At 35.5% G+C, this 21,418-nt stretch overlaps 1 protein-coding gene across 2 annotated transcripts in view; it reads right to left on the reverse strand.

The window, feature by feature from the left end:
• Positions 1–1,225: 1,225 nt before the first annotated feature.
• The window catches only part of IL15 (interleukin 15), a 37,187-nt gene continuing 16,994 nt past the window's right edge, over positions 1,226–21,418 (reverse strand). For both annotated transcript variants that reach the window (XM_084285480.1, XM_084285481.1), the window contains exons 3-7: positions 5,846–5,955; positions 4,460–4,541; positions 3,870–3,911; positions 2,050–2,190; positions 1,226–1,497 (exon numbers count right to left, since the gene is read on the reverse strand). In XM_084285480.1, coding sequence (XP_084141606.1) covers positions 1,387–1,497; positions 2,050–2,190; positions 3,870–3,911; positions 4,460–4,541; positions 5,846–5,955 — 486 coding nt within the window. In that variant the 3' untranslated portion in view covers positions 1,226–1,386. The remainder of the gene's footprint in view (positions 1,498–2,049; positions 2,191–3,869; positions 3,912–4,459; positions 4,542–5,845; positions 5,956–21,418) is intronic.

Genomic DNA, 21,418 nt, shown 5'->3' on the forward strand with positions numbered 1-21,418 from the left:
TTGCATTCCTTTTTAAGTGTTACCACTGCACATTGTGCTGACACACTGAAATGTTCAATGTGTCTCCGAGCTTTTGCTCGTGGACTTTGAATGGATCCTGAAGTATGTTTCTAGCTGTTCTTTTTCTCACATAGCTATATGAACTAAGATGGATGATCTGAAATTGCTGCTGAGCCCCACACCAGCTACTTCACCATGAGCAAAGAATCCCCCTTTCAGAGTTACGTTTGAACCCAGAACAGAAAATCTCCCAATAAAAGAGGTAGCTGCATTTCAAAATTTGCCTTTTTCCACTACCATTCACGATTCTGGCTTTCACAAAGTTCTCATTTCTATATTGAACTATCGCCAGTGAACACTTCTATTAACCCCTTAAAAGGGGATTTGAATGAAGACATACCATCACTCAAGTCTCATGAGTTAGCTGTTTCTGCCGGGACAAACCAGTCCCTCAGCTGCAGACTTGCAGTACCCTACTACCCTTCTCTTTCATAGAATCATAGAATGGTTTGGGTTAGAAGGAACCTTAAAGATCATCTAATTCCAGCCCCCCCTTCCATGGTCAGGGACACCTCCCACTAGACCAGGTTGCTCAAAGTTTTTGACTTTGAAGCCATAGTTAAAAGCAACTAACTGGGTTTAACTGAAAACCATAATAGGAATAAAAATATTATAAGAGAGCCAACAGACCTGCAGGAAAAATAGGCCTCAGCTTGTTTTTTGACAGTAGTTCACTGAAGGAACACTAATAGGAAAACAAAACAAAACAAAAAAAGGGCAAGGAAAACTGTCAGGACAAACAACAAAAACAAGAGGTGAGCTAAGATCTTCTGGGCTCAGCCCTCTGGGCAGATAGTAGAATTATAAATTTCAGCTAACAGAAATAACTATAGCCAACTGCTTTAATAGGATAGGATAATTCTATATTAATGATAATTAAAGAAGAGCTTTTATCTGAAACTCCATCCAGTCATTCCTGAACTGATGTTCACAGGAAGGTTCCCACTGCAGATATCCTAATATCATCTTAGAAAATTTCACTGAAAGGCTGGTAAGTTAGGCAAAGTTTTTTCTCCAGGGGACTACATCTTAAGCACAGGGAAAAAAAAACAAAACAAAACAAAACAAAAAAACAAACAAACAAAAAAACACACTTTTAAAATTCCTTCCATATATATTTTGTAAGTGATATTATTTGAACATATGGAATTATGAACACATGCATTACAGAGATTTTGTTTTTTTGTTTTTTTTTTTTTTTTTATTGTACGTAAGTAGCACTAGAAGTGAAGTTCTTTTCAGTTTATTGTTGGTGATAATGTAATTTCTCTGAGGAATGTTTCTTGAACAGTCTTCGTTCCCAGCTTTTCTCTTTTGGTCAGTGTATTATTTGCATTCCTTCTGTATAACCTTTACAAAATTCTGTATAAATTCTGTAAAACTTTTTTCTTCATATTCTTCACATTCTTTACATTTTTTTGATGTTGTGGAACTCAACTGAAAAAGAAAATGCGATAGTAAAGCAGGATACATGATCTGTTTCTTCAGATAGAGAACTGTTGTGAATAATTCCAGTGCAGTCAATTACTACAGAAAGCACTGCTGGAGTCTTCCAAGGTACTCATGTTTTGTTCCTGGCTTGCTTCCTGTATAGCATCGTCTTTCAAAGACACAGTGCTTCAGTGAGAGATCCAAGTGGCCTGTCTCTTTGAAAATTAGGACACTTCTGTATGTGTCTCAACATAAGTGACTTTAGATACTGAAGTTACAAACTACTACTTAGACATACACATTCAAACACTTTGACGTATGTATGTGTGCCCAGTCACAAGTATTTTTGTTGATAGGAATCGTAGAAGTGGCTTTATAAAAATCACTGAATTCTGCTCTTTCATTTTTATATGTGTAGCCTTTCCATTGTTGTATGTTTGGGTTACTGATTCCCATTTTGCTTTCATATGTACCATCTCACCTTTTGCGTATCTGTGAAAAACAAAAGTTCTGCTACTGAAGAAACACTTTTTTCCACAGACTGTTGGTACTACTTACCTCATTTTTAAAGCTTGCATTTCCATTTTTCAATATGTTGTATACATCCTGTGTTTTACTACAATTTTTGATATTACATTCATGAAGAATCACGTTCATCTCTAAGAAAAAGCATCTCATTATAGGTTCTTGGCATTCTTTCTGAAAAAAAAAAAAAAAAAAAAGAAAAAAAAAAGTTTTAGTAGCTTTAAGGTTAAAATGGAATACCTGAATATAGGATATAATTTACCAAGAAGTAGTTGATTTTTATTTACTGGATATCTCTTCTTACTGTTCAAGTACCTTCAAATATCTGCAAAGATAGATTCAGAGAGCTAATATATAGGCCAGTCAGTTTCCTAGGACAAAGTTAAACTTTGTGTCTTGATGAAGAAAATAGGAAAACAATTAATCAGGCTAGGAATTTGGAATACAATTAACAGTAATGGAATTAAATAAGTATTGTTCTTAGTAGTTCTAGCACTTTCATTCAGAGATCTGAATTCAAAATAATGAAGAATGGGGGAGGAGAGAAACAAACAAACAAATTATTACTTGTATTACACAAATAAAGAAAAAAAAAAAAAAAGAAAAGAACGGGAACTGATTTCTCCATTGCCAAGAACAAGCCCCAGGTAGTATGACTTTCACATCAGGCCTTCCCACTTTAAGAAAATCTTCCTGACATTACCAGCTAATAAATTCACTTTTACAGTGCATTAACTTCTGTATTCAGTTAAGGGAATTAACTTAATTTCAGTTAAGGGAATGGGTGAGCAGGTGTGGACATGCGTGTTTTGTGACCTTTTTTCCCATAACATACAGAGCTAACTGCACAGATACATTAGACTCTGTGCCTTCTCAGGCTTGCCAGTCCACTGAACACATCAAATTTACTGTATTCCACATGCACACTGAGACTATCCTGTGCTGATGTAGTAAGTAAGTCAGTCTATTATTTCTAGGAAATCTCTTGTTAACTTCTTATGTACAGGAAGTCATGTATTGTGTGTAGTTGGCATAGCCATTGTATGATTTTTTATGCTGCCAGAAAAGGCAGTTTCTCAGGAGGATGCTTTTTATACCAAAGGAGGACACATTTTATACCAAAAATGACTGCTAGACGTGGGGTATTGGCTTGATTCATTTTCTTGGTGGACTGTATGTGTCTCCTGGAGTGCTGACTGAGTTCCACAATAACAGATTATGAAATAGTCTCTTCAGGAATTAATTTATGGAAACTGCATTTAATGTGATCGTATTTTAGGCAGATTTCTATAACTGGGTTAAGAATTATATTTAAAAAAATAACTAAGTTTATTGGTTCCAGGATAAATTATAATCTCCAGCTATTAGAAAGCCAAATCCTTGATATTACCTAGTATTTGCTGCTAAGCTAAGGAATTGCAAAAGCAGAGAAATGTACTAGTAGATGTTGACAGTTATTTTCTATATGACACTTTTCCCGTATTTTCTTATTGTAATATTGTAGTGCATGGTGTTAAATAATAATCTCAGGAACTATTTTCTTTGTCACTCTTTTTCCCTTTTCAAATTACAAACAAATACCAACGTTATTGTTCAGTGTTTATTTTAGTAAGTTCCTTTTCCATCATCCCTTTTAGTCGATTAATTGTAATAGCAGGTAATTCAGTAAAAATAATACTGGCTTACACAGTTCATCATAAGTAATTTAGGTAATAGAACTACTTCCAAGGAAAATGATCTGGTTTCTGAAACTTTTCTCAAATTAGACCAAGGCTACCTTAGGAGAAAATTGCTAGCAAAGAAATGAAGCTACTATATTAGACCAGTTTGGGTTAAATTTTAATTTTACTTACATCCTCATCTGTGTTTGCTGTATATAAACTGACATCAATGTCCTAAAAGAATATGAGAGTTAGAATTATGAGCAACAACTAGCAGACCTTAGAGATAATAAACAAATATTAGAGACATGGATTAGCTCCAAGTTGAAACGGTCAATCAAGCTAGCTACAGAGAGTCAGTAAGTCAGGAATCTTAGTCATCTAGTAACCTGCAGAATGGGCTTCACCGTGAGGAAGCTCAACAGAATTGAGTTCTGTAAGTACTTTTTCAGAAGGAACTAACTTCCATGCCCTTTACCCTTTTCCTTAGGAGATGGTTCTTTTTGCTCTACCCAACCAAAATAAATAAAAAAAAAATAATAATCAAATATTCAAAAAAGAGAGAATGAAAATAATAATTAATTCTAGAATCTACCATATTTGTTCACCTCCAGTTCCCTTCAATCTTCTACTCCCCCTCACTTCCACCCACAAAACAGCACTATACCAACATCCTATTTTGTACTCTTTGCTACTGACACTCTTAACCGAGTACTGTGCTAAATGTTTAATCATGTCTGCTCCTATGTTTATATGAAATGTTAACTTTTTAATGAGCTTACTTCGGATGTCTTGATCTGCTCCAAATCTTTCAGAACTTCTGTCCACTTGCAGTGATCTGCCTCTGTCTTTGGTATATAAGCACTAGACCAGAAGAAAAACAGTGACCACTAGGCTAAGTAGTAGGTACACACATTGTTTCTGCTGAAAAAAGAGTAACAGATTATTCATATACTAAAGATATGCTGTTATATATATGGTAATGTGTGGGTCAAGTACATTTGATAAATCATAAAATCTACTGATGTATAAAATATATATCACAGAGCCAGACTCTATAAGCAGTCAGCAAATTTTTTCAAAGGCTAGTTCTATAAGACATAATGCAAGAGAAATGTTCAACTATTTTTTTGCAAAATATCTACACTTCTTGCAAAGTATCCTTCAAAATTACAAATTTCTAGGTCTCTAATACTGATTTTTTCCCCCTCTACTACAATGGAATTTATATCTTTAGCCCTGTAGAAATATTGTGTGTCCTTTTATATGTGTTTTGTTTGTTTGTTGTGTGTGTGTACAGGAAAGCTTTCTCCTGCCATAGATAAAATTTTACATGAAGTGAACCACTAAAGGGTGGAAGGAAAATTTTCTTCTCCTTTGGAAGATTTTTGGACTGTGAACTGTGGTTTTAATATTTCCCTACTCGACTCATTAACTTGGATCCCTTTCAATACTGCTGTACTATAAGTAATATAAGGCAGTATAGGGAAAGAAAGACAACTAATTGTTTTGGGAAGTTGGTTTGAAACAAGCAGCTATTAAACACTTAAGCCTTAAACAGAGACTCAAAAATTACAAGATTTTTGAGAAAGAAAAAAAAAAATATATAACAAGAATCAGAGAACATTTGCTGCTTTTTTTCTTAATATCAGACCTTAGCAAAGAGATTTGACTGAAGGGGCAGTGTGAGGAGGGCATGTAGGCAGTAGAATCAATCAGGGCTGGTTTTCTAACACAGGAAACAGTGAGAATGGAAAGGAAGCATCTAGTATACATAAACCAGCATACACATTTGAACATGTTCACTTGTGGTTTGCTTTTTTTTTTTGTATGTGTGTTTTTGTTAATGTTTTTTGTTTGTTTGTTTGTTTGTTTTCATTGCAAAGACATATGGCAATTGATGAAGGTCTTTAATTGCAACAATTTGAACATCTTGAGGGTTATGATGGAGATAAGGGCCAAGGTGCATTCTTGACTGGAGTAAGCCTAATCAGAGAAAGAAAGAATACGGTAAGGGACCATGGCCTAAAAAGCGCTGCAGGACTGCATAACGTGGCAGGAGAGAACCCACTTTCTAAAGCAAGTGGAGGCAACTGCAAGTAGTAGCTGTAATAGTGAAAATAGATCATTTGTGTTTACTACCTAATTTACATTAATTTTGTAGTTACCATAGGAAGAAGATGGTCAGTCCAGTCTTATTCTTCAAAAGGAAAAAGAAATGACTGTTCAGAAGAAGATACATATGGTATTGCAGACAAATACTTTTCAGGTGTGTTTTCTGAAAGATATAACCAAGAAGATAGCTCATCACAATTTGATTTCACAGGATTTTGTTTACTGCTGACTCAATTAACCAATTTAACAAGGCATCCAATCAAGACAAGACTACCTGTTGAGTGTAGATTGAAGACCAACTGATTCATAGCTTGCAGATGTGTGTAATCAGTTTACAAAACAGTCAGTATAAAATCAGATACTGAAGTCAAAGTACAAAAATCCTAACTCATCCTGGGCTATGTATATATATTAAATAAACTGTTCATATACAGTATATATTTATACTGTTATACATGCTATATTTACCTCTCATACTGGAAGTGATTCATGCAGTTACGAATTCTTTCAGTGGAGTTGGACAACTGGAAATGAGGAGGTGTGAGCTGTGCCTTGACTGTCTCGTTGTGCACAGCCTAGGAAACTTTGTTTCAGAATCACAAGCCCTTTAATTTAAGCTGATACAGCTTCTTCACCAAGCTAGGTTAATTATCTGCAACTATGCTTTTTTGTCCAAAGTTTAATTTCTTATCATATGTGCAACACTTTTATATTAACTAGCTCTAATTGTGTTTCTTTACCTGTGGTTTATTTACACACTAATTTACAAGTGCATATTTAAAAACTGAACATAGCTTTAAAAAAATAAAATAAAAATCTATTGTCAGGTTTGTAGCTAACTTAGAATCATTGAATCATTAAGGTTGGAAAAGACCTTCAAGATCATCTGGTCCAACCATCACCCTACTACCACTGTCATTCACTAAACCATGCCCCTAAGCACCACGTCCAACCTCTCCTTAAACACCCCCAGGGACGGTGACTCCACTGCTTTCCTGGGCAACCTGTTCCAATGCCTGACTGCTCTTTCTGAGAAGAAATATCTCCTAATTTCCAACCTGAACCTCCCCTGGTGCAACTTGCGGCCATTCCCTCTAGTTCTATCACTAGTTATCTATGAGAAGAGGCCAACCCCCAGCTCCCCACACCTTCCTTTCAGGCAGTTGTAGAGAGCAATGAGGTCTCCCCTGAGCCTCCTCTTCTCCAGACTAAACAACCCCAGCTCCCTCAGCCACTCCTCACAGGACTTGTGCTCCAGGCCCTTCACCAGCTTTGTAGCTCTTCTCTGGACATGCTCCAGGGCCTCGATGTCCTTCTTGTAGTGAAGGGCCCAAAGCTGAACGCAGTACCCAAGGTGCAGCCTCACCAGGCCAGAATAGAAAGGGATGATCACCTCCCTACTCCTGCTGGCTACACTATTCCTGACACAAGCCAGGATGCTGTTGGCTTTCTTGGTCACCTGAGCACACTGCCAGTTCACGTTCAGGCAAGCATCAATCAGCACCCCCAGATCCTTTTCCTCTGTATAGCTTTTGAGACGCTCTCTCACAAGCCTGTAGCGCTGCATGGAATTGTTGTGGCCAAAGTGCAGGACGTGGCACTTAGCCATGTTGAACCTCATCCCATTGGCCTCTGCCCATCGCCCCAACCTGTCCAGGTTCCTCTGCAGGGCCTTCCTACCCTCTGGCAGACTGACACTTCCCCCCAGCTTGGTGTCATCTGCAAACTTACTGGGGGTGCACTCAATACCCTCCTCCAAGTTATCAATAAAGCTATTAAAGGGGACAACACTGACCCCTAGGGAACACCACTTGTGACCAGTCACCTTGCTGCAAGCTGTTTAACTTATAAAAGCATATAGTGGTAAAATTAGGAAAATAACATTTATGTGTTCCAGGGCACTTCTGAAGAGTCTGTAAAAAATATTTGTTACTGTTTTAAATAGAAAGTGTTCTAAAAACATTTCAATTATTTTGCTTCCAAAACCCACAGGTTTCACGGAAATAGCATAGTTACCTAGTCATCACATATATTTCCACACTCAGTAACGGAAAACAGTACCAGACTCTTTTATCACTTTTGTGTTCAAAATCTGTTATGTAAGAAAAATGTAAATGAACGATAGATTATATAAATTAAAGTATGTCCAGATCAAGTAATACCACATCCATCTTCTAAACTATTTCAGTTACCTTTAAACAAAGTATGTCTAAAAATAAAGCTCAACCAGTTAATATTTCCACATAAAATGCAAATCTAAAATATGTGAATATTAAAACCAAAATATTAAGGAATAAGCAATACAAATATATGACTGCAATATTTAAAAAGTACACGCCACTTCACTGTTATCAAAAACACTAAGTGATTTTGTTACAGTATTGCAGAAAAGATGCAACCTTTCTGCAGTTAGTATTGTTTCATGTGATGTTTGTCATGTTTCTTGTAAATATAATGAACCAAAACCTTTTTCTTTTTTTTTTTTGTTTTTTTTTTTTTTGTTTTTATCTGCATGCTATTTGTTTTGATTTGATTTAACAGCCCTTAAAATATATCCTGTTTTTTTTGTTTGTTTTTTTTGTTTTTTTAATTGAAAAAATAGTCTTATCAGGAATATCAAGGTACATATAAATAAATTTAAAATCTTATATCTTGGATACAGCTGAAGAAAACATTTTTTGTTTGTTTGTTTGTTTATAGAGAAAGAGGTTTTTAAGGTCCAGTAGATCACATAATACATTCCTTTCTACAATTCAGAGCAATACTCTACCCTAATTTCTTAAATGTTTCATCCACTACTATTCAACAACATAAGAATTGTCAGCTCACTTACTTGCTTTGACAAATTATTCTTCTGCTTTGAATATACATTGTTGTAACTTTCCCTATGCTAGTGTTTATTTTTAATTTCTTACTCTGTTTACTTATTAACCAACTTTATTACACCACTAATACTTGCCCTTGTTTTACACAGGCATGAACTTTGGACTTTGAAAAGCAGAAGAGAAGAAGCAGTTCATTTTTTTGTTTTTATTTCCATGGCTTGCATTCTGATAACCTGCTGTGCCAGAGTAAGTATTGAAGCCTTTGTACATAAATATATATTATTTCAAGATGCAATTGAGAATTATAAAGCACAGAAATAATCTGCTTGAAAAAAAAAAAAAAAAAAAAAAAAAAAACACAAACATATATATATCATTTTCCCATCATGAAGTTACAATGAAGTACTTATCATTAATGTGAGTAAAATGTAAGCCACAGTAGTACTATTTTCTCTCCTAAAGAAATCAACATATAAGCAAATGACAACTCTTCTTTACCAAGGCAAAATCAGCTGCTGATTCCTTCATTTTGTCTGTCATAAAAAACTATACATTAGTCAAAAGAAAATATTTGTAGCTCTATACAATATTTAGATTACAAGCAAAGGAAATTTCTGAAAGTTAAAATTATGTCTTTCCTTACATACCACATATCTGAATTTCTTTATTAAGAGTTGCCTGTAAATTTCTTAGTGATTCCTTGAGATATGATATTTATAATTAGGAAAATTTAGTTCCTGTGCAAGCTGGTTTTATCTACACTGGTCCACTACTTTTTATTGCTTATGCCCATACTTTATTGCTATGACGTAAGATTGTCCTGCTGAGTCACTTTATCATATTCATGTAACTGTGGGACTCACAAGGTTGTTCTTTGTAGGGAAGAACTAAGCATTTTCATTCTTAGTTAGATAATTTATATCCTGAACCTACAAGCCCTCAAACATCTCTATTTGTGCACGTGCTTTAAGTAGTGATCCTCAGTCTACAACAGCTCTTTTTTTTTTTTTTTTTCAGTGGAATCATTTAATAAAGAAGTAGACAGTCGTCTTTCAGACTCCATTTTGCTAGACTGTTGCATTGGATCTTGTTGGGATGGATTTAATTTTATTCATAGTAGTTTGTACAATGCTGTACTGTAGAGCTGTGACCATGTTTCTATGTTTCTCACGCCACCCTTCCAGCAAGCACATTAGGGTTGGCAAGATTTTGGGAGAGGACACAGCTGGGACAGCATATCCAAATAGATATTCCATACCATATAAATTCACACTTTAAAAAATGTCATGTAAAAGCAGGGGCGGGGTGATTTTTTCAGACAGTCATTGCTTGGAGAATAGCTGGACATTGCTCCAGTGGTGGTAGGTGACAAGTGATTGCTTTTGCATCACTTGTTCTTTGGTGTTTTTGTTTGGTTGGTTTTTAACTTATTAGGCTGTCTTTAGCTCAACCCATGAGTTTTCCTCTCTTATGTCCTTACACTTTTCTCCTCTATACATCTGGCTGTGGAGAGAATGAGCAATCAACTGGGTGGGAACTTAGCTGTCATCCAAGGTTATCTCACCAGAGCTATACAATGCAATAAAGACGCTCCTTCCACTTCCATGATCTTCCTAGCAGTGCTCATCAGCTTTTTTTCTTTCCTACGATGCTGGTGGCTCATCCTTCCACAATATGTTCTCCTGCCACAATTTTATGTCCAGTTCTTTTAAAATTCTGGAATGTCTGAAGAATGTTCCACTACTTATGCACACACACACACACAAAAGATAAAAAAATTACAATAAATTCTAGCCTACCTGATTTTTGGCTGTTCTCAATTTATCCATAACTTCTTGACCTCTGGCACACAGCTGTTTTTTTTTTCCTAATCATTCCTTTTTCCCATTGCTTTTAGGCTTTCTGGCTAGACTCAGCATTCCTTACCCCTGTAGTCATATCGTCTTCCTCAGTCTGTCCTCTCCGCTGACCATCTATTGCATTATTGTTCATCCTTAACTTCTTGGTTGTTCATGTCACTGTCTCTTTTTTTTTGTGTGTGTACAATGTATTGCTTTTGTCTTATTTGTTGCCACACAATATTTTGTTTGTGCTCATTTTTCATCTTCATTCTCTACTGCAATAGACATCTTCTTGCATGCTATTTAGTCTATTTTAGTCAGTCTCTACTTCTGTGCTGTTCTGCAGGGATGTCTTCAACTCTTCCTCTTTGGCTTTTTGTCTAGATTTTATTTACTGATCCAGAAAGGAAGTCAGTGGAATTACTAAGTGGTAAACTGAATCACTTGCATGAATGCTTTTCTGGATGAGAGCCAGAACATTCCTTAGATTGCTACATCTTCAAGTCTTTATTTCACAAAGCCAAAGTGCTTTCTCAGAAATTTTGTATTTACCTAAAATTAGACAGACTAAGGCATTTTTTCAGATTCTGTTTAAAAATTAAGCATTCTTTAAAAATTATTGTTATTTGATTCCTTCTCTTTTATCCCCCTTCCCCAAGAACTATAGCTTTCTTGTTCATAATGCACAGCTTCATACTCTTCCATGGATGGAGTAATATTCTATCTAGTTTATTCTGCTAAAGTGTGAGTAATGTGTCCAAACTTTCTTTCAAAGAAAAATGAAGTATTCTCAGTAATCAGCATGGCAGGAAACTCTCTCAGTTTAACCAATTATGCATTTGTGTGTTCTTGATTTGCTGGAATACTTGTTCATTTGCTTTTGACAGTTATCCAGTTAGATTTCCTTCTCCTATATGCTCTTGCTAACTGGGACTTATGCCAGGTGAAGAAATCAGAAAGTAAAGGTTGCAATGCTTGCTTGAAAACCTTGCCAAAAGGTCACAGAGTCTTTGCTATTCCACTCGATAACTTTAATGTCAGAATTTGAAATGTAAGAAGTTAAATAGAAGTTATATGTTCCTTTGGCCTTCTTTTTTTTTTTTTTTTCTTTTTTTTTTTTTCTTTCTTTCTCCAAAACATGCTTGAGGCCTGGGGCTTATATCATAGTCTTATGAAGATGCATCTTATGTTTAGCTATTGGCCTGAGAGGAAGTTTGTCCTTGGTGCAGAGAATGATTTTATAACTTTGCAAGGAGCCTTACTATTACAGCAGCAATGCAACCCAATAGAAGTGCTCCAGTATTTAGGGCTAAATATTGCTAGATGAATGTTAAGTATGAATACTTTAAATTAAGAGCTTTCCTTTTTGCTTGTCTGCTTTCACTAATTTGTCAATCTGTTTCAGAACAATGCCTAAGTCATGACCACAGGCCTCCTCAAGTTATATCTCTGCTTGAAATAAGGGTCTCTGCTTGAAATCAGGGACCAGAACACCAAACATGTCACTTCGTCCATGGGTTTGACCTACTCCTTGCCAACCAGTTCAGGATCTCTCTTGAGCATATTTTGCCAGCTGGTAAAATCCAGCCAGAAAATAAAGTTATGGCATCTTTCTTTTTAAATTCCTCCATGGAATGTCTGTCTTCTCAGGGTACTAATCACTCAATAATGAATGATCAACTTAATGTTGTCCTGGTGCAAGCATATATGACAGTAATGCTAAGTTTCTTTGATAAGCAGTGTGATTACTAAATTGAGAAGCCCCAAGTATTGATAGTGTCAAAATGACTGAGTTAATGGCATAGTCAGTAAAAGGCAGAGTACAGAACAGATTTATAGGGTTGTTAGCTATGACCATTCAACTCCATTCCCCCCATGCTTCCCACCCCTTTAGGATGCAATATACAAAAAGTAGTGATTTTTTGTTCTGGATATACTTTCCTGCATAAAAAAGCAGTAGCATCACAAGAGATTGTAAAGCACATGCATAAAACAACAACAAAATAAAGAGCCAGCAGAAATAGTGTGTTGAAATTTGTTTAACAAAATGTGTACAGATCTATATATGTTACTAGGCGGACCCTGTAAATATTTTTTTTTTTGTGATATTTTTATGCCATGGCAACAAACAATCAACATGGAAATAAAATACAATTAGGTATAAAGTTGGTGGTTGGTTTTTTTTTTTTTTGGAATTAGAGTGTAGGATGTTAAAATCAAAAACAGTACTGAAGAACTTCAAAAGTAAACAAAATTAAAGGCTGTCATACTGATGTAGAGAAGTTAAAAATCCTGAGACAATAAAGTAGTCACCAAAGGAGCAGCTGCTGGACAAATAAGATCTCAGACTTAGCAAACTACTTAGCTCAGAGACTGTGAATTATATCATATACAAATAGGGATCTGTAATATACCTAGAACAGAAAGAAGATTGAAAATGGTAATTGCAATTCTCAAAATTGTAAAGTGAGGCAGTATTTTGAGACCTTTTTTCTTTAAAATAAATAAATAAAATAAAATAAAATAAAATAAAATAAAATAAAATAAAATAAATATATGTTCCTGTCTTATGATACTTTTACTGGACAGTACTGGATCCTGAGATAAGCAAGCAGGATGTAGTTGAACATTTTGTACTGTTTTCCTTTGCTTTTATTCTTCAAAGAGCAGAATTAAACCCTAATGTGTGTCAATTGCCTTAGCTCTATTGAAACCAGTGAAGAGGTTACTTCCTTTTCCAGAGATGCTGAGAACAAAACATTAAGCTGGGAAAAACAAATTTATCAAAAAATGAGGAAAGCAACATATAAACATCCAAAAGGAATATTGTAAACAGATCAGTAGGCAAAAAAAGATAGCATCAGGATTGAAAGAAATAATAGAATATGTCTATTATAGATTTGTTTCATATTTCTGCATAGGAAAAGCAAACAAATTTGGAAAGGAAATTATATCTGCTTTAGATTAATCTAAATCATTTATAAATAACATACCAGAAAGACTTACAGCAAAGGAACAATCATCCTTAGTTTCTTGTGTTAGGATACAGGAAAGCTGATTATTGGAAAAGCTCTAGTATGTGCCACAGGAACCTCCCCTTTTCATGTAAATTTTGAATATATTTTGTGGAATGTAACAAACTGAGAAATTGCAGACTGAACCACTTTGCCAGTGGAGATGCAACACAACATGGTACATGTCATTATTTGAGGTTTCTTAAATTTGCATGGGTGATAGTTTTTCTTCATTTCTTGGCAGCCAAGCCCAGAATATATAGAGAGGAATGAAAGATGTTATGTGTGTGTACAAGCTAATAAGAGCTGAAGCAATACTGAATTTTGTTAATCTGGTTTCTGTATCAGAGCTCCTAAAATTTGGAAACGGTAGTTATAGCTCTTAACAGTGCTGTCCAGCAGTCATCCAGAAAACATGGAATTTTTTTTCATACAGGGTAAGGTGAGTCTACTAGCCACTATGTTCATTTAAACAAAAGTGTTTTTAAAAAAGACTGAAAAAACAAGTTCATAGGGATGTTAAAATCAGTTGTGTATAAAATAATGGGCAATCCTGCAAAGCACAAATAAACCACTGGTTGCCTTTATAATATATATCTCTGTGAAACAGTGTTATTGAAAAGGAGTAAACTCTTGGATAAAATTACACATCTCTGCTCTTGGATTGCTTACTTCATTGATTTAACAGAAAAGATGTTGTGCCAAAAGTAACAGCAAGATGTTGACAGTAATTAATAATATGTTTCTGATATACTCATATAAGACACGAGATAAAACTCTAAGATGAAATACATGTTGCAAGTTTAACCTATGACCATATTGCAAAAAGTCTGTCAATTGTATTAAATCAAAAGCATATATATCATTTACAGACTAATAGTTACTCTTTCAAAATAAAAGAAACACTTCAGCAGATAATGCAGTCTTTCAGAAAAAATAATACTTCTTGCAGATTTTGAAGTGCACATCTTCACATTCACATTAGTCAAAAATATAATTTGTTTTCATCTGATTTTCAACTGCCTTCAGCAGTTCCCACTGACATAAATGGCCATTTCAGCTATAGGTATCTACTCTCATAAATGTGCTATATCCACCTTGTGGGAGGACATAAGAGGTGGATAAGTTGAAGATAATATTTCCTCATAGTCTTTTTTTCAAGCAAGTTTTTTCCATCACTTTTGAATTATAAAGCTAGAAATAAGTTCTATGTCATTCTAAGCAAGGGCTAATATAGTCCTTTGTCTGCCTCACGATCAAAATCTTTATTAAATATATATATATATATATATATATATATATTAATAATTTCTTGCCTGAGCAAATGCTCAGCTTGTTAATTTGTTGGAGGCGACATAGTTCTGCTTATATAGTCTCTTCTTCGCATCTCCAGTGGGGAGTGCTTGCTTGCCCCAAGAAGAAGGTATTTATTTGTCCCGAATAGAAGAACAGCATTGCAAACTAATTTACTTTTTTGTCTTTCTAAGAATAGCTAGGTTTAATTTTAGCAGAAATTCACCCAAATGCTATGTAAGGTCCACATAGTTGGTATAGCTAGAATCAAATTTAGAAGTCACTAGTAATATATCCATTCACATATAACATGGCACCTTCTGGTCTTAAGGCCAAAACAGGCATCATGCATGCTGCACTTAAGAGACATCTGGCTGAATGCAAGGTGAAAATGAAATTAAACTAGTAAGGAAAATTCATGTGAATTCTCACAGATGAATCCTAAGCTTGCCTTCCAAATCTTCCTTGAGTAAATGTTTGAAGGCCTTTGCTGAGGTCTTGTGATTACATTCTATATAATTTATGCTATCCAATAATAAAGGCATTTCAGTGTGTGACCTCAAGAAGCCAAAGAGCTAGTCAACTCTAACTAAGCATTCCTGTCATTTTTTTAAAGCTTTAATGATTGCATTGGGTGCCTTTTTTACACACTGGAAGGACCCAGAACAAAATCATAACAAACTGTGGTTGTGTTGCAGCCATCCCAGGTCCAAACTAGCCCATCTGCACACTCTTGCCACTTTCAAAGATTAGAGCAACTCCCAAAACAAAACCAGTAGTCCTCTATGCAGACACTTGTTTCCAAGGATCAAGATAGCATAAAAGTCTCTTCCACTGTGCTTCCTGCTGACCTTCTGTAAGACTTGTAAACTAGAGAATCAGCATAGCAGAGAGTATGGCTGAGAAATGTATACCTAGAAGTTTTACACTTCCCTTCTGTAAAATCGGGAACATCCACAATTCTAACTGAGCTCACTGTTTTTTCCTCCAATTCTCTTCTCCAGAAGTTGAGCACGTGAACTACTGGAACAGACTCTTCCTCCAAGAAGACACACACAAGTTTTTGACACTTGTGCAAGAACATGCCTAGCACCATTTCAGTGGGCCTTGCTAGGTTTCTCCATGTGGGGCATGAGGAGGTGAGGACCAGGCACGTGGCCCAGCGTGGGAATTGGCCCCAAGGTGCTGCTGCTGTACTGGGGACCAGGGCTTTGCCTTGGGAGCAAGCCCCCAACAAGGCTGAAGGCCGGGCAGCATGGGGAGCTCGAGGTAAGGCCTGGGGGACTTGGGGGTGATCCTGGAGGGGCTGCAGGGGCCGGGCACTGCCTCCTGCAGCCAGGCCTCAGCCTCTCACCCCTCACCTCCTTTAGATTTTCCTTCCACTCTGTTCCTTCCATTCCACCCCTGCTGTGTACCATCTCAGATAGTCTGTCTGACCTTATTGATCGTTGTTGTAAACCTGTATAGGTAGTCAAAACAGTTTTGCATCAGAGCCTGTTCTGAGGCATGCAGGAGTCGTCTTGTGAAAACATAGATACAGGTTCATAATAAAGTTTCTTATACAGCTTCTGTACACCCAAAGGGCTGCAGAAAACCCTGTTCTAAGGGGTATTTCACAGCCAACATAATGACTCTTCTTTAACCCCTGCTAGTCTACAGGCAGTATGTAACTTATGGGTAGGTTGTAATGTGCAGATCAGAAAGGATTATAGTCCTTACAGGTTAAAAATTAGATACATGCTCTTGAAATGATTTAGAGAAGCACACAGAATTTAGGAAAAGTGAAGTTGGCTCTGACTACAAGTCTTCTGGACCTGCTGTCTTCAACTGCAGCCAGTTGTGAATGCCAAGAGTACAATGATACCTCCCTGATAAACTCTTCTATCTTCAGCAAAGGAGAATGCATATAAAGCTTGTCAGATCTGAGGTATTCTCATGTTTATAACATCTCTAGTATTTCTTCCCTGTAGTTAATCACTATAGATAAGTATTTGCTTTATAATGGATTTTTTGAATTTCAACTGTCAGCTAAGGTTATCAGTTCCTGATACCTAAACATTTTTTCAGCTTGTATTTCAACTTTTGTATTAAGTTCTAAACATAATAGGAGATGGTAAGTAATTTAAAAATGTAAAATATTACATTATTGAGTCCTCTTCATAATGTAATTTTCTGAAGAGTACTGCTTTTTAGAAATACGTATAACCTAAGGGAACATATCTTTCCTTTTTTTAGGCCAGATTGAGCTTTCTAACAGTTACAATGTCAGTACTTTGAGTAAGCGTACGTATTATTTTCAGCCATTAAAATGGAAAAAAATGCTGCTAGTTGCCCTCTTCCCAAAAAGATGTATTTCATTTCTTTGTGGTTTTGCTCTAGTTTATTTTTGCTTCAGTTCACCAGGCACTGTTAGAACATTTTCATCATTTGAAATAGTTATTTCAAAACTGAGCAACCTATTTGGAAAAGAGAAACAAAGTTTCTTCTCTCTTAGTTGCAAACTATGAGTAAAAAATGACCGGAAGGGCTATCATTTAACTACTCTAAATATATAGGAAAATATACCATACTTTCAAGATTGCTTTTGACACCAAGTGCATACAGAATTCTTCATAGAGCAGAGCAAGGTCACATCCCATAGACCCAAGCTTGCAGTCAGTTGAAGGGATGATGAATATTAACTTATCCTATTGATTTCAGTAAGAGTGAGGTGTTTATCCTACTCAAATGCCTAAACTGATTTTTCGAAAGGTGCTTCCATGTCTTGCAGAAAATCTGAGGAATATTGAGCAAAAAGAGTAACCCAGTACTTTGAGGTCTATACTTTTTTCATCTGTATCAGAAGTATTTTAGGTAATCATTTAAGTCACGTAAAACAAGATTCAAATACTCTTAAAGCACGTTACTTCCATTTTCTTTCCTTCAGAATAGAGACTGACAGAAATTGTAAGCAAAATAAAAAACAAAAACCAGCAAGCAAAAATAAGCATCATTCACAGTCTCCCGGACTATCAGTTAAGAATCTGAGTCTATAACTCACAAAACTGTTTAAGAAATATAAGTGCATTAAATATTTTCCTGGTTAGAAATATGAAAATGTATGTTTAATGTTAGGGTTTCTGTCACTTGAATTTTTTTTTTTTTTTTTTTTTTAGTGGTAATGTGAACTAGAAAAAATGACCTTTTCTTAAGAAAATAACTGAGATATAAACTGAAATAAAATAAAGGTCCTTGATTTAAATCAGTGTGGTTTTTTTTTCACTCACTGATATTTAATTCAGGACAAAATGTGACTTAAATTTCTTTGAGATAAATCATTCTGTCCCAGTTCTTGGATGCTAGCATACCTGCGATATGAGCACTGAGTTGTTAGGATAGGTAGAGGCAAAAGCCTTCAGATCCTAGAAAGTGTAGAAGATAGCTACTAGGCCTCCATCTCAACGAGTCATGTTATTGTTGAAAAGTCACTTTGACTAAGTGTAATACATAGCTTGAGTTAGCTTTCTCAACGTTTATACATTAGTTTGCATTCAGTGTAGTGCCTATTGCGTTTTTCTTAAAAGTTGTCATATATGCAAAGCACATAAATTTGCGTTATAGTTAAGTCATTCATTTTTACCTGTATGAAACCTACTAGAAAACTACTTTGTCCTTACGATGACCCATTTGTCCTGAAATAACACACATTTCAAAATAAGACCTGAAATATTTATGTGTCGTTTAAATTAAGCAAAATAATCTATAGGCATCCATAAAATGTCACAAATCTGAGAGTCATTTTCAGTTACACAAGGGCAGAAGATGAGTGTGTGTGTGGGGGGGTTGTCCTTAAGAGAGAGAGAGAGAGAAAATAAGGAATTGTTTTAAAAGCAGAACATCAGAGAAGTTTTACAAAGATTCCCTTGCAAAAAATGTCCCATAGACACTTGGAGAATATGTGTATTAGTAGTGAATATGCTCTAGACCTTTCTATTGTATCACCATACATTTATAATGCATTCAGGTACTGTTAGACAACACCTAGCCAAGATAATAAATGTTAGTAGCATAGGGTTTCTTGAACACAATACACAAGTCAAGTGTATTTGAGTATGGAATAATAGAAGAAAGAGAGTAGGAAAATGAGTAAAACTGTCTGGAGTACATATCTTCAGGTATCCAACAGCTGAAAACTGGTTTCACAAAGCTAACGTTAAACGTATATATGAGAAAGAATAGCTTTGCTTTGTGTTCTGGTCAGCTAGAGAGAACCGGTCAGAACAAAGCGCCCGTCTTTGTCAGCTTCAGCATGTACATCACATATATACATACACTATGTTTCTGGTGAGAGGAATAAGCCAGTCCCCCTCATTGAACAGGAGTATGAGGGCAGAGACTTCTCCCTCTTATCATTCAGGAGCACTAGACCCCAAATGCTTCATCACATCTTGAAAAACTTTACATCAAAAAATTCCAGCTTTTCTGGAAAGATGCAGGTGTTCCTAAGATATTGTTGTTAGTGAAGATTTCTCCCCAAATCAGGCCAAATTTCATATTTTCATTGTATTTTCTTCAAGTTTTACTGTAGTATACTGTGATAAGCTTGTGTTTCAGCTTCTGCAGAAAACGAATGCTGAACTGACTCACTAAAATCTTTTTAATCTCAAAGGTATCTACACAGTCTTCATGAGGGTATGTGTTTATCACTCTGAAATGGACTCTTTTCATGTTACATTGTTAACTTGTATATGTACAGTCTTGTATTTTTTGAAAGGGTTAATGCAGCACAAAAGAACATTTTAACTATGTAATTTAGCAGAGAGAACTAAGCACTTTGATTCATGTACCAAACAAAGTAGAATAGCTTAATGTATCCCTTTAATAATCTAAAACTCTATATAATCTATAGACCTATGAGATCTATTTAGCTGTTTGCTAGCTATGTTTTGGGTTTGGGTAAATTATCTTCAACAGTGATTTGGTAGCAGCATATGGTCTATCAAAATTTCAGTAGGATATTAAGGGGTTTGAATATTTTGGGACTGCGGGGTGGGGTGTGGTGACACAGATGACACAAAGTCCATCCCTTGTAACCATCTCTTATGTGATGTATCAGATGTACAATTCTCTAGCTTTCTGACCTGCTTTTACTAGTCCTCCGGGGGTCTGCAGGAGCTAAACATGAGTGAGAAAAGGCAGGCACAGGACTTCAAAGTGATTGAAAAAAAATACCAGGAATCTTCAGCAGTTTTCCCAGGGCTGTGTTTATTTTAGTTTACATTGAAAACTGATTAACTGATTATCCTCCTCTAGATAAACTAAGCTAGTGGATACTTATTGAGTCATTTCCAAACTGTCATTAAATTTTCACTAACAAAATTTCACTCAAGCACAGCCAGCTCTGTCTGATTTTTGTCATTTTTTAAGTCAAATGAATAATAGGAATCAATTTCAATAATTTTATATGCTAATTATTTACTTGAGTATCAGTGTAATTATTATCAGATAATAGCTCAGTTGAAACAAACTGTGTGTGCCTCTATGTGGAACTCATTTTTAGAAGAAAAGGGGAGATTATTTGGGGTGTATGGAATTTTTCTTTTTAAAATATCATCTGCATTTTTGGGAAACTTAATTTTTTTGGAGGAGACGTTGCAAGCTGAGAAAGAGAGTCATGGGATATCTACAGTGGAATAAAAAAACATGCATCCCAGATTTTCATGTCTGAAATAAGAACGGTAGCTCAGAGGGTGAAAGCACAGATGATTTCTAATTAACAGTGTAATGATATTGAGTGAAGTGAAAGGCTCATTCTGCCATAAAGCAAATAAAGACTGCTTTTTTACAGGAAAAAATAATTTAAGAACCTCAAAAAGTTAGTGCATACTTCTCAAATTAAATTGACAAATTTATCTGCAAGTCAACAGCCAATGAGATGAGAAGACTGTAGATGATTAATATGATTTGGAATCCTAATTTTCATGTATTACTTGGTCATCTCTTCCTTACATTAGTATCATATTTCAAAATGAAATTCACAGTATTCATTACAGGGCACATCAAAATCAGACTTCTTTAATATCACAGAGAGGTGTTTCTTGGAAAGATTAAATCCAGTGAAATATGCTGCAAAAGTCTAAGATCAGCCTAATTATTGCACAGCACTTCAGCGTTCTGAATAGAAGCAAGAGAGCAGAAAAATGGGGCAAGTCTCTAATGATGTGGAACACTATGTGGTGAGAAACATCTCTTTGTAGGAAACAAAATGAGCACAGTGGCAAGCTCAAAGCTTTTGTCAATTAAATAATATTGCATTTGTCTGGGCATATTATAAAAAAAAATACAGAAAATTAAGATCACATAGTTATCCACATAGCTTCTGGAGGAAATCCAAAGTCATGGGAGTTGTCTCCTGATTTTTATGTGGCCAGCTGTTTATCGGGAGTACTAACAACTGGTTAAATAAGCAAAATTTCAGAACAAGGGTCACACAAAAGTGTAAAAAGCATATAAATAAAGGTTTCTGTCTGCAGAATATTTTGCTTGTAGGTGTGAGAAGGAGACAAGAACAAGCACATACTTGGGATTTAAGAGAGAGACAAATTACTTGACCATATAAATTTAGTCAAGGCATTTAGGATTTAGTCAAGGCATTAAAGCTACCAATTCTACTT

Source organism: Netta rufina, assembly GCF_964035555.1.
Source record: "Netta rufina genome assembly, chromosome: 4".
NCBI lineage: Eukaryota > Metazoa > Chordata > Aves > Anseriformes > Anatidae > Netta > Netta rufina.